Source organism: Semicossyphus pulcher, unplaced genomic scaffold (assembly GCF_022749685.1).
Source record: "Semicossyphus pulcher isolate SPU_LCO1_2020_fin unplaced genomic scaffold, fSemPul1.0.p SCAF_20, whole genome shotgun sequence".
NCBI classification, from domain to species: domain Eukaryota; kingdom Metazoa; phylum Chordata; class Actinopteri; order Labriformes; family Labridae; genus Semicossyphus; species Semicossyphus pulcher.
The window spans coordinates 10,242,148-10,255,203 of NW_027211694.1; the positions used below are offsets into that span (position 1 = coordinate 10,242,148).

Here is a 13,056-nt window from a genome sequence, read left to right on the forward strand (position 1 = left end):
ATACAATCAATTTAGACAGTATTGAGAATTATTAGACAATATATTTTGGGCAAATATTCTGAGTTTAAGTTCAAGATTGAATCCTGAAACAGGAAAACGTTGCAGTTTTTAAGCTGCATATCTTTTCTTTCTTAAGGCTCCTGTGAGAAACTCTCAGTTTGTGTTGATTTTGGCGCCCCCTGTGGACGAAGCCGTAACTCTCATGTCTGCTGATTTGTCCTGTACATGCTTAAGTTGTGTTTTTTTAACACAAAAAAACAATCATATGTATCACTCACTAAAAATTTCTGATCTTTTCAATGTAAACAAAGGCAGCGTGCAGTTAATCGCTTCGTCTGACACCTTCCCCCCCGCCAGCAGTTTCAGGCATTAAAAATAACTATAAAGAAATAATCAATCTTGTCGCTGATGGTCTGGTTTGCTTTTGTAGGTCATATAGAGTAATCAGAATTAATTTCAGTCTGTTTCATAACCGACAAAAAAAATCCTCACAGGAGCTTTAATTCTTCAAATAATCTGAAGCTTTGTGGGACGGCAGCATACAGACAGTAATGAACCTTCTCCTGACATGAACGCTTAGAAGGTTGTTTGCAACTTTCTACTTGCACCAGACACTGCCACCTACCTTCTTCTAACATCACAGGCAGTCACGTAAACACAATAAAGAATTTCACAACACACATATCTAATTAAAAAATATATAGAAAAATAGAAAACTCAAGATAATTGAAGTGAAAAACAGAGGTAACAACTAAAAGAGTGAGAAAACCAGTGATTATAAGTGGTTCAAAGTAAAAAATGAAGAAAGTGAAGGTGACACTGAAAATATCAGTATTCTAAGGGTTTAATGATTTCAACTGTGACCTTTGAACCTTGTGTAAGAAGTGTGATTTCCAGTCAGGACAGGAAATGACAACACAATACGCTTTAATAAAGAACTGACTTAAAGCCAATGTCTTTAGCAGTTACAACACAAAACAGAAAGAGTCTAAAATATACAAATAAAATCTGCATGGTTACATCGCTGGGTTTGTCTAAGCCCCCTTTGTTTTTGTTGTATGTTTCTGTGTGTTTGTCCATACAAATCGACAAAGTCCCGCAGTGCTGTAATACATGAATGACTTTCTTAGACTCATAACATATTTCAGGTTTTAACATGTTCCTCCCCCCAGTTTGAGCTAATGTTGCCTCCAGACCGAATGGACTTTGGATTTGTATGAGCAAAAATGAAAGTATACCATCCACACAGTATACCCCAACAAACACACATTTCTCATATACTTCATATATGAACATACACACAAAATATTACTTACTGACAAAAATAAAACAATAAGAACAAAAAAATACACATGAACACAGAAAGAAGAGGGCTTAGACTGTTGGCTTGTAAAGCTCGTACACCAGAGTTTGTCTCAAAGGCGACCTTCTGAATGATGCGTCAAATGTTTTGGTTGTACCCAGAACTGCTCCGGGGTCGTACGCTCGCCCATAAATCTTAAAGACGTGGCGTCTACTGACGTTTTTCTATAAGCAAACGTTGTCAGAAGATGAATTGTGTGAGACATTCTGAAGGCGGAGCATGAGACTCACTCTGGAGGGGATTAAAATCACAACCAAAGACTACATGAGGACGAGGAAGCTTCGGCTGGGGCTCCTGGGTTGGGAGGGTAAAAAAAACAGGGACTGGGAAGCCTCTGGGTCAAATTACTATTATATTATTCAATCAGCTACTTTTCATGGAATGATCCACTCTCCCTGATGGATTACACCATTTTCTAGGTATCTACTTTTGTTGTTTTACAATTACAGACAAACGACCTCCTGAGATGTTGAGAGAAAGCATGGATCGCCAACTAAACCGACAGGTGTTTGTGGATCTTTGCTAAAAAAGCAACTGATGTAATGTCAACTAGTAACTGACCCAGAGGCCAAAGGGGGGTATAAGGTCTTAACTTAGTACCAGAGTTGGGTTAGCGGCCTGCATGGCCAGCAATGACTCATGGTACGTCATATCAGGCTGGGCTGGTATCACCCCTCCATGCCGGGCCCAGGCGCTCTGGATCAGAGACTCCAGCTGAGTCGATGATGCTCCCCCAAGCGGGAGCTCGGAGGACGGAGTAGGAGGGAGGAAGCTCTGCATGGAGGGTGGATGTCCCTGGGGGTCTATGGGATACACTCCTCCGGATGATTCATAGAGGGAAGCGGAGGATGAGTGAGGGATTGATTGAGCGGCTGAGGAGTCGTATGATGGGACGAGCGGTGGGGGAGGAGGTGACTGGAACTCCCCGGCATCCGAGGAGGCCATGGAGTCGCTAGAGGGTTCAGGGCTTCTGTCTTTTGCGGCTATACCTATGTGGTGGAGAAGAAGACTTCCTGGAGGCAGGGGGAGCTCGGGACTGACGTACGTGTACAGCTCTTCTGTCACCGGTTGGAGTCGACTGTAGGTGCCGGAACCTCCTGATCCGGTTCCAGTGTTGTCCTCTAAAGGGAGGTCCATGGAGCTCCTCCGGGCACGGTAGAGTCTGGATGCGAGGATGCTGGGGTCCCCAGCTGCAGCGGCAGCAGCTGCTGCGAGGTGGAACTCAAACACACTTCCAGTTGGCGGTGGGGCGTCAGTCATTACTGGGGGTGCCGACATAGCAAAGGGGGAGGGGGAAGTGTGCTGCGGTGGAGGATAGCATCCATCAGATGAAGAAGGAACGGAACTACAAGCGGGGGCACTCATGGGCGTTAAAGGTTGAGGGATCGGGCTGTGTGCGCTCATTCTTTGCATGAGGTGCGGGTGTAAGAACCCTGGTTGTGGTGGAGGAACAGGTTCGAAACCTAAACTAGCAGCTGCAGCGGCTGCTTGCCTCTGCTGGTGGAAACTCAAGTGGCTCAGCTGGTGCGCAGTCATTGGGTATCCTCCATACGCCATAGCTTCGTAATGGTCCAATAAGGCAGCTTGATTCAGACTTAATCTCCTCACTGCTTCCTCGTGCTCTGCTCTCATGTCCTTATAGCCGTACATACTTGGGTCAGATTGTCCTGGGAGATGCAGCGGCTCCCCAACGCCAAGTCTTTGAGCAGCTGCCGCAAAACCCGGATTCACCATGAAGAGAGAGGGAGTCTCAACTCCCTCCATCCCAGAAAAAGGATGCAGGCTGCTGCCGTAGCGAGGGTAGGCAGGCTGGAAGTGTCGGGTGTGCGCCTCCAGAATGGACGTGCTCTTGCGCCTCTGGGTGTTGTAGGCCTTAGGAGGCCCAGTGGGGGGAGGCGAGAAGGAAATGGGACGCTCTGGGATGGAGGGGAAGAACATTGCAGTAGGATCTGGGAGAGTTTGCATGGGGATGCTCCCTCCTCCTCCTCCTGGTGCTCCGCTGTAGGGGTGCGGCATTGAATGCTGCTGCGACAATGAGATACGTGGATTTAAGAATGAGAAGTACAACAACAAAGGCCCCCACAGGAAATGGAGAAAATAGTGCATTAAAGAGCATCAGATCAAAAACAATACCAAGAGAAAAGAAGAGAACAAAATGATGTGGTTAAAGAAGGTAAGAATACATCTTTCAGCTGTAAAAGGAGTGATGAAATGAAGAGAAGAGGTTTCGTAAAAGACACAAAGCTGGAGTCAAAGAGGCAGACACACAAAGAGACAGACTGGTACACGACAAAGACAAGCAGACAATCGAAAGAGAAGACAGGAAAGGGGGAAAGGAGAAGAAAGGCCAAATGCTCACTCTAAGCTGGGTAATATCCTGATGATGCTGCACTCAGGAAAACTCTCTTTAATTATAGAGCTTCTAACTGCAAAATGTTGACCATATAACTAAGCAGCTGCAACGTACGACTTCATATTAGGGTGTTACAATCGTATGAAAAATAGTGACATAGATGGAAATGTGAGTTTGGTTGCAGCCTGTGTTTGCAGAATAATGTGTTTCAGTAGGATCTGACTGAATGGGCAAGAGGACTGTTGACGCAATACCAATGATATGTTTAACTATCTGCATAAAGGATTAGTATTAAGCGTGTTGTCTTCACGGGATATAAAACTCGTCTACCCTGTCATCAGCTGTCTAATAGGGGCTTAAAATGCAGCACCATGAAACCCCCTCTTAGATATGTCGAACGAATGATCAGTTTTCCTCATAGCAGATGCACATAATATTAGATATTTGTATCATAGAGCAAGTTAAAGGGATAGTTAGGAATTTTGGACACCAAGCTGTATGAAATGCTTGCTAGTAGTGTGGTGGATGCAAAGCTAACTGTTCCGAAAGGAGGATAAGTAGATCCAGCGAGATGCCAGGGTCACGAAACCAAAAAGTTTTACTCCACAAAAACACATGCCTCTGCTTCTACCTGCATCTACCTAGTGTATTTTCCTCTGCAACAACAAACATCGTCTCCCTAAGTTACCAATTCCAGCGTGTTCTCTTAGGAACAGCTGATGGATCGCGTCACCTGAAAAAGCGGCCTGCCAGTAAAACTTTTAAGGTCTGATCCGCAGCTCCCTCAGTGTACATGTGGAAGTGTTCTTGGGCAAGACACTGAACCCCAAATTTCTCCCGGTGGCATGGCCAACGGGTATGAATGTAACGTCTGATTGACAGTTGGGTAGCAGCCTCTGCCATCAGTGAATGGGGGAATGTGACATGTAGCGTAAAAGCGGCTTTGAGTGGTCGCAAAGACTAGAAAAGCGCTACACAAGTACAGTCCATTTTGGGTTTCATGACCCTGGCATCTCACCGGGACTACTTATTCGACATTCAGAACCGGACAGAACTCCAACCACGGGGTTCGGTGAGTAAGCTAATAGGGACTTTAAGCAGCGACGGTTGAAGACACTTTGCGCACTTCCTGTCGTTGTAGCCCAGCTGTCTACTACGGGAGAAAGAGTGGTTTGCTGTAGTCAGTACAACGTCAGAGTGTAAGCAGGTAATCCTACGTTTTAAGCGTATTTGACACCGTCATGTCGTTTATATGCGATTCTACCTTTAGTAGCTGTATGGATTATTAATATATTTCTTAAAGATACCCGCGAATGTAACTGTTTTTCCTGTTTGTTATAGACGTGGCATCCGTTGCCAGAAGCAGTCAGGAACAAATCGTTGCTTTGTGACATTAGATTTCTACCACTACGGCAACCTGTACGCTGTAGCCATCCCTCAGCTGCTTAAAGTCCCTATTAGCTTTGAATCCTACTAGCTACTACACTACTAGCAAGTATTTCATACAACTTAAGTGTCCAAAAATCTGAACTATCCCTTTAAAGCTCAAGCCAGTAAATCTGTATTAAATATGAACACATGGTGGCTCAACAGAGGGAGTAAGAGAGAGTTAAGGAGAGGTGGGTGAGTAGAATGACAGACTCACATCACTGTCTGAAAGCAGGCAAATCTACTTACTCAAATTTAGACTGTCGATGCAGCTTTTTCTACTGATTTAATAATGTACGATTAGATTTCATGCCAACGTACAGCACTGACCTCATTGCAAATAGTTAGCTCAGCTCTCGTTAAGAAAGTTTGAGTCATGAGTTGACTATGAAGATACTGTCCTCCTATCAATTGAAGAAAAATGATGCTTGAAAATTCTCGTGCTTTCAGTCTATCAGCAAATGCATTCGATTTTCTGAATTGTGTGGTTGTTTACTCGTTTGTTTTCTGGCTCTAAATGCTCGTACAAAGCTGCAATGAAAAACCTGCTGCATCAGCATGAGTAATACAAGCTGTTTCATTAACAATCCTCCAGCAGTTAGAATAAATTACTGTTTTTTTCTGCAGTACTTTAACTTTTTCACTGGTTTCAACGTTTTGCATTCCTCTTTAAATACAGAAAAAACATGTTTATCTACTTTCAGACACCAAAGCGACCCGTATCCTTTATCTTCCTCTCTCTCCCTTCCTCTCTGATTCTCACCAACCATGTGGCCCTCTGGGATTAAGACTTTTTTTTAACCTACAGGGGTGGAGAACAGGGCAGGCAGGCTGGCCCTCCGCTGCCTGGCCCCGGGCTGAGAGGAGGCAGAGTGAAGGGGGAGGACTGTCTCCAGGGCCTTGGAGAGGCGCCCGGCGAATGTGTCCCTCTCAGCTGCGAGAGGCACGCAGGGGGAGGCGGTGGTGTGGGAGGATGAGGAGGACAGGTCTGGAGGAGGGGTGGAGGGAGGTTTTGGACGGACAGCCAGGGGCGAAGGAGTGTGGGAGAAGGAGTAGGAGGAGGGGGGGACGCAGACGGACATGCTACGGCTTCGACGACGGCGCAGCGCAGGCTGCGGAGGGAGGGTGATGGAGGAGGGTGGGGCCGACATGGAAACAAGCACAAAGAAATTAAACACACAAATAATGACATAAAGAAAACAGGAGTCCAATGAAAACACAACCGAAGAGAATAATGAAGAACTAACAAAACGATGATGAAAAAGTCACAGTTTTAGGGGAAGGAAAGATCAGTTTTTTCAGCACTTAATTCTTAGAGAATAGAGCAAAACCTTTACATGGTCGGTATTATACTGTTTAGGATGAACAACACAAAAACTAAACAACAGAAAGAAAATACGTATAAATAATATAGAAATCAAACTTGTAAAAAGCATCAGAAAACACAAAAGAAAATCAGACTGAAACTGAATAATGACATAAAAAAGGAATAATGAAAATAAAACAACAACAAAATAAATAATAATTTAAGTTGCTCCTTGATAGATAAACCAGTCTGTCAGTAAGTCAGTTTCCGGCTTCAAAAAATGACCTCTGATGAGGACATAAGCCTACTGAGACAGACCTAAAAATAAAACCGTAACATTATCAAACAGAAAGATAACCCAGTTGAACAATAAATCAGCGAGCGTAGGTTCTGGTAATGTGGAAGTTTGACAGCATTTATAGCCAAAAGGTCACCAGAAAGAAGAAATGGTCTCTGGTCTCCGTTAGTAAGTACTTATGAGGTGCACTCAACACCTCTGCTGATCCGTCTGCTGCTGCAAAGGTCAACAGCTGAGCGTTATGGTAAAGTCTCTTTGGATACAAGTGCATCAAATTAATGAGATGCAAAGTTAACATAAAAATGGCGTTTCATCTTCAAATATATCTCTAAATTTAATATCTCAAAAGGATGCGACTGGAAACATCTGTCCAGGGACTACAGATGAGAAATAGCCTCTTGGCTAACTCTGGCACATTTACAGCGATGTTCCTGAATGTCTCTGTTAATGAACAAGCAATGCAGGAATACTTTGTAAACCTTAAACACTTTGCAGAAAAAGTTTGAGGCATATCTAAGGTGAATTAGCATCTTTAAAAGACAACTAATCGGAATATTAGATAGAATACATTTAAAGAAAATATGTCCTGCATGCTTTCCTGAATTTGACGCTCGTATATAAACAAAGTAAAGACCGTGAGGGCTGACGTGTTTCCAAGAAAATATGCCATTCTATCAATGTATAAAACAGGTTTGAATATGGAAACAAAAAATACATACACAACATAACAACTATGAGGAAAAGAATAGTCAATAAATAAACAACAGACAGAAGAAAATGTGTCTTTAAACACGCAGAGTAATGAGGACTGAGGGAAGGAGAAAGAAAGAGGATTGGGGCAACGAGGGAGGCATGACATCTGGTATGCTGAGGACGGAGTGACTTAAACTTTTAAGATGAAATACAACAGAAAATGAATGATAGCTGACATATTATGAACCGTTTTATTAACTAACTGATTGTGCTAGAGCCTCACATGTTAAATCATACCTTCTCCTACTCATCTTCTTAATGTAAAGTGCAATCAACTAAACTAAAAACAACATGCTCTATCTATCTAGTGATTCCACTCACACACTGCAAACGTCACTCCAAACCAGTGCTCACTTCAAACTGGCGGGTCATTTTGAGCACACCTGATGTGTTCAACATGACCTCATAAGTGCAGAGAAACCTACATGTGATCACCACTCACCATCGGCTGCGGCGGCTGGGCGTAGCCTGGGTGCTGCTGCGGGTTTGCAGAGGGGGTGGGAGGGTAGGGGGTTTGGGGTTGAGAGGGGGGCTGGCTGGAAGGGGGGCAGCTGTAGGACATGGTCAGCTGACCCAGGTGGGGGGAGTCGGAGGAGAAAACTGAGGAGCCCTGGCCGCTGTCCAAACCTCCTTCAGCTGCGAGAGACAGAAAGAGATGTGTCAGAGTATCAGGAGCCTTTAGCTAATTCGACTTCCTACCTGCAGTGTTAGAAAGAAACTAACAAGTCATTATTTACAAACCTTACATAAGATGGGAATAATCTTATGTAATTTCACACTCCATTTATATCACTGATTATAAAAGTGCATCGGCCACAGGGGAGCACCGCTTGTTTATAAAAAGCACGACAACTAGTGAGGAACTTCAGCAGCATACAATCACAGGAAGGAAAAACTGATAGTTCCAGTGCAGTGTTTACAGTTTACAATGGGATAGGTGTGACTCAACAATGGCCGCCGCTGGCTTACAGGAAGACAATGACAATACAGGAGTGGAATCACCCTCTTGGCTCATGATGATGGGCGTCTGTACAGTAAATATTTTGTTACATGTGTGCAGCAGTGTTAGTTTTGTAAGTAATGTGCTGGAAAAATATTTTACAGATGCATAATATAAACATATCACTGAATTTATGAATGAGAAAAACATGGAATAAACCCAGGATCTTATCAAAGAACGCAGGCTAAGGGCCTGTGTCCACTAACGGGGTTTTTTGCGCTGGCAGCGCCCATGACCTTAATTTCAGAGTGCTTCTCACCAGGCTTACTGTTGCTAGGTTACGAAAGTGGCCATTACGTCTGTTTTAAATTGCTTTAATATTTGCTTTTATTCAAGGACATTTTACAAAAAACAAACATAAAAACAATGGAAAGGAATCGTGTACTGGCATTAGCAGCAGCGCCACCTGGAAATTGACCTTGAAAAAACAAGAGGATTAGCTTCTCCTCTGCCACTGTTGATATCAGAAGTCCCGCCCCTTCTTGATTTTGATTGGTCAAAACGAGCAACACGGTGTTTCAAAAGTTGAACTATTTTCAGCTGAGAGTGCTGTGGGCGCAGCGACAAAAAACAGCTGTGCGCTGAGGATGCAACTGCATTGGTTTTGTACAGAAAATAGGCGCTGCCAGCACAAAAAAAACGCTGTTAGTGGACACAGGCCCTAATATATTTTAATGAAAGAATGTCTTTGGATTGTAGTTTGTCTTACATGTGTGTGAGATGCCGGTCTGCTGATAGTGATGCTGCTGTTGCTCCACTTCAGTCTCCTCTGCCTCTACCTGCAGACAAACAAACACAAGCCAAGGTCACATTAAGAAGAACTTCAATTATGTTCGACAAGTTAAGTCTGCACATTAACACGAGGAAATGGTACCCAACAAAAAAAGATGCATGAAAAGGTAAAACATCTTTTTGATGACTTCATATTTAAGACCTTAAAAACATCCTAATTTACTCTTCTGATCAAATTGTCCCTTCAAATATTCGACCTTGCCAGCCAACCTTTAACAAACCTGTGAGTGTGTAGATTTGAGTGCCTCTTGATGTTGATGTTGTTGTTGTAGTTGTAGTTGTAGTTGTTGTTGTTGTTGTTGTTGTTGTTGTTGTTGTTGCTGCTGTTGTTGCTGTTGCTGTTGTTGTTGCTGTTGCTGTTGCTGCTGCTGCTGCAGTTGCTGCTGTTCACTCTCCAGTTTCCTCTTCTCCTGCTCCTCTCGCACCAGCTGCCTCTGCTCTCTCTTCCTGCGGATCAGAGACACGCGGTCCTTGATCGCCTTGGCCATGGTCTTGTGGTCGGCCTCAGCGACGTAGCCGGACTCAACCTGGGGAGTTCAGAGAAGTCACACAGATGCCCAAAAACTTGCACACACAGGGATTCGCACATAAATCCCTCTATTTCCATCTCTATGTACCACACTTTTTATCTAACATCCCTCCCTTCTGTCTACTCTCTCTTGCCAAAGCCCATCGCTTCCTCCCGTTGCTCACGCCACCATCTGTCCATCTGATCATCACTCGCTCCCCTCGCGCTCGTACGTACCATTTCCTGGGCCACATCTTCGGGGACGTCCTTGTTCAGGTCGAAGGAGAACTCGATTGCTTCGTTGTCTTTGTATTTGCCTACAAAGAAGTTACAAATGGCTGGTCAGGGAGCTGCTGTTGAAGATTTATTCACCAAAACAAAAGCGTAGATTTTTTATCAGACAATGCAAAGACATGCGTCAACAAACTTTATGGCTTATTTTATGATGGCTCCAGTTGTTGCTAAGACACAAACGATTCCCATAACAGTTGAATGAAACTTGCCTTTGAGCTTCTTGACGTCTTCTATCCTGAGCCAGAGTTTAATAGCAATCATTTCCCCATCATCCTCCTCTGCCAGCTCAACCCTGACCCCCGTGTCCTCCTGGAAGAACGCGTGGTTCAGCAGGATTTTTATAGCATACCTACAGGAACAAGAGATAGAAAAAGAGGGATGTAACTCTTTCATACCAATTAGTTTAAGACCAGCCGTGCCTTGTGGGCTGGCCCTCAGCTGATGAGCTAATAGGACAGACGTGGTTTTTCATCCCTCTGATGGGAACACGCAGACAACATTCAGTCCTGGAACAAGATTCATACACATATTTCACATTATATGCTGTTAGCTTTTAACGGTTCTTCAATAAGGAAAAAAAAACATTGGTAATAAAAAGACAACAAATGTTCCAACTTTCCTGGATTAAGTCCAGTCAGATCAAATGCATCTAATCAGATGACTTATCTTCACCAAGAGACAAAGGAACAATAAGGAGAGGCAGGACGTGAGGACAAACAAAGAGTGCAAGTTTAGCCGTGGTGTATTTCTAAAGAAGTACACTACAGGGTACAGTGAATGTGTTGGCACACATACAGCACGGGCACAGACAGCGAGAGAACAGAGGAGTTCTTATTTCGGACCAAGAAGCTGTGAATCAGAACAGGATTAGATGGAGTCACGCAGATTTGCGAAAATGTTACGTTTGCTTTTGTGATCTCGTTTGAAGATATTTCGATGTTTTGATAAAGTAAGAGATGGAAAGTGTTTCTCACCTCTCGTCCTTGTTTGTTCTGATGCAGCCCTCGATAATTTCCTTCACCTCAGGGATGGCTACCTTGTCAAAGCTGCCAGGCTTCACTCCCTGCACACACAGAAAGAGGAACAGTGGAGACGAGGAACCTTTTAGAGAAAGACTGAGTTTATTGCACACAAACACACGCTCACAAGAGAGTAGACAAACTTGCTGGAGTTTATAGAAACACGTGTTTAGCCTCAGCTGCAATCTTTCAATACACAAACTTTGCATGCATTTGCTGCCCATTCAATGTCTGAATATCTTAAAGGGCCAGTTCACCAATTTTCAACCTACTATCATGCTATTATGGGGAGCTAATGCCATTATGGTAGAAAACCATGTCGCTCTGTGCCTTTGGAGGACGCTATCCGCTTCTCCAATGGGCCCAGGAAAACCTCGCTAGGTAGCTCGCTAAACTACACTTCCTCAATCTAGGACGCCCGCTTCCGATGTCATGTCTCGTTCAAAATTGTCAGGTTTGAAATGTAGACTGCAGACGTGAACGTTTTTGTAGACGATCCACCGGTATATTCTCGTCGTATTTCGGATTCTGTACCGCTCTGAGCCATTACCTGCAGCGAAAATGGTCGTATTTCACTCCAGCGTCTCTCACTGGGCCGTTCCTTTCAGAGGGAGGGGCGCAATGCACGCTGGGTGTTGTAGGAATGTAGAATGGGCGAAACCACGAGCTGTACAACTTTCTCCACAGCTATGGCGCCAATTTCAAATATTATTGCTTCTATCGATTACAGAGAACACCAGCTTTGACTGACAGCGGCTTTTTCCAGGGGTGAACTGCTCCTTTAACATTTATCCAGAACACAGAACAAGGTGTAGTTGGCGTTTTTGTTTCAACTCGATATGGATCATTGTTAATACAATTACAAAGGATTATAGGAGTATTTTGCCAAAATAATGTTGTATTAAGGACAAACATTTGAGAGGCGGAGGTCCTACAGAAAGAGAGACTGTGCCAAATTAAACCCACATAAATCAAGATATCCTTTTTCAGAGCTAATAAAGACAACTACAGCCCACTTTAATGGAAAACACTCATAAACACTATCACCAGGGACGCAATCTGAAGTTTGGCACTATGTAAAGACACCTCTGAGGCCTAATATCGCACAAATGGTCATTGTGACAGACTTCTTTTTGACACTTCCAAATACCTCTAAAGGCCTATCAAACCTCTACAGGCCTATTAAAAGTTTTCAGCGCAACATTCAGAAGCCTGAAAAACTGAACAGAAGTTCAGCTCCACGGCGCGCCAGAAGGCATCTTAATGACCAGTTCATTTGTTCAGACTCTGTGAGCGGAGGAACAGAAAGAACTGAGGCACAGATGAGCTGGAACGGAGATGAAGCTAAATCATGAATAAATAAAAAGGCAGCAAAAGTCGTGTCTAATATGTCAATAACTTTCTAGTTATTAGTGTGATTAATTAAAATGCCGTAGATGGGAAGATCCCACCTGACACGCAGGTATTGAAAACAGATAACAGGCTGTTACAGTAGTTGCTAATAACAGCAGGTAAGGAGGTAAGACAGATCAAGCTTGTTCTAATATAGATAAATCTGTTTTCTTAAAATCCCATTATGCATCAAAAAAATGAACATTTGAATTAAAAAAACACATCCAAAAGCAGGAAAAACATGAGGAAAAAAACATGAATAAAGTAACTTACCAAGTAGACTAGAGGCCGCTTTGGCTGACAGATAAGGATAAAGTTATTCAGCTTAAACTTGTTGGCTAACTGACTGACCGCCTGCCAGAAAGGCAGAAATGTTTGTGTTTCTGTTTGTTCCAGCAAATGACCACCTCCTTCTGCTCCTTTCCTCCAGCCCTGTCCTCCGTTCCTCCTGTCTTTCTTTCTTTACTTTCCTGGCTTATTTCTCTCCTTCAGCCCCCCCCCCCCCCCCCCCACTTCACCATTGCATAACAACCCCCCATCTCTCTCTCTC

At 43.7% G+C, this 13,056-nt stretch overlaps 1 protein-coding gene across 6 annotated transcripts in view; it reads right to left on the minus strand.

Annotated features, from left to right (window-relative positions):
- Positions 1 to 13,056, minus strand: part of wnk1b (WNK lysine deficient protein kinase 1b) — a 97,303-nt gene that overhangs the window by 27,231 nt on the left and 57,016 nt on the right. For 5 of the 6 annotated variants that reach the window (XM_069671329.1, XM_069671332.1, XM_069671331.1 and 2 more), the window contains exons 6-11: positions 11,070 to 11,158; positions 10,305 to 10,444; positions 10,039 to 10,118; positions 9,515 to 9,820; positions 9,211 to 9,280; positions 7,944 to 8,137 (exon numbers count right to left, since the gene is read on the minus strand). In XM_069671329.1, the coding sequence (XP_069527430.1) occupies positions 7,944 to 8,137; positions 9,211 to 9,280; positions 9,515 to 9,820; positions 10,039 to 10,118; positions 10,305 to 10,444; positions 11,070 to 11,158 (879 nt within the window). Of the gene's footprint in view, positions 1 to 1,963; positions 3,389 to 5,950; positions 6,257 to 7,943; positions 8,138 to 9,210; positions 9,281 to 9,514; positions 9,821 to 10,038; positions 10,119 to 10,304; positions 10,445 to 11,069; positions 11,159 to 13,056 lie in introns of all 6 variants that reach the window. The other variant, XM_069671333.1, reaches the window with a different exon arrangement.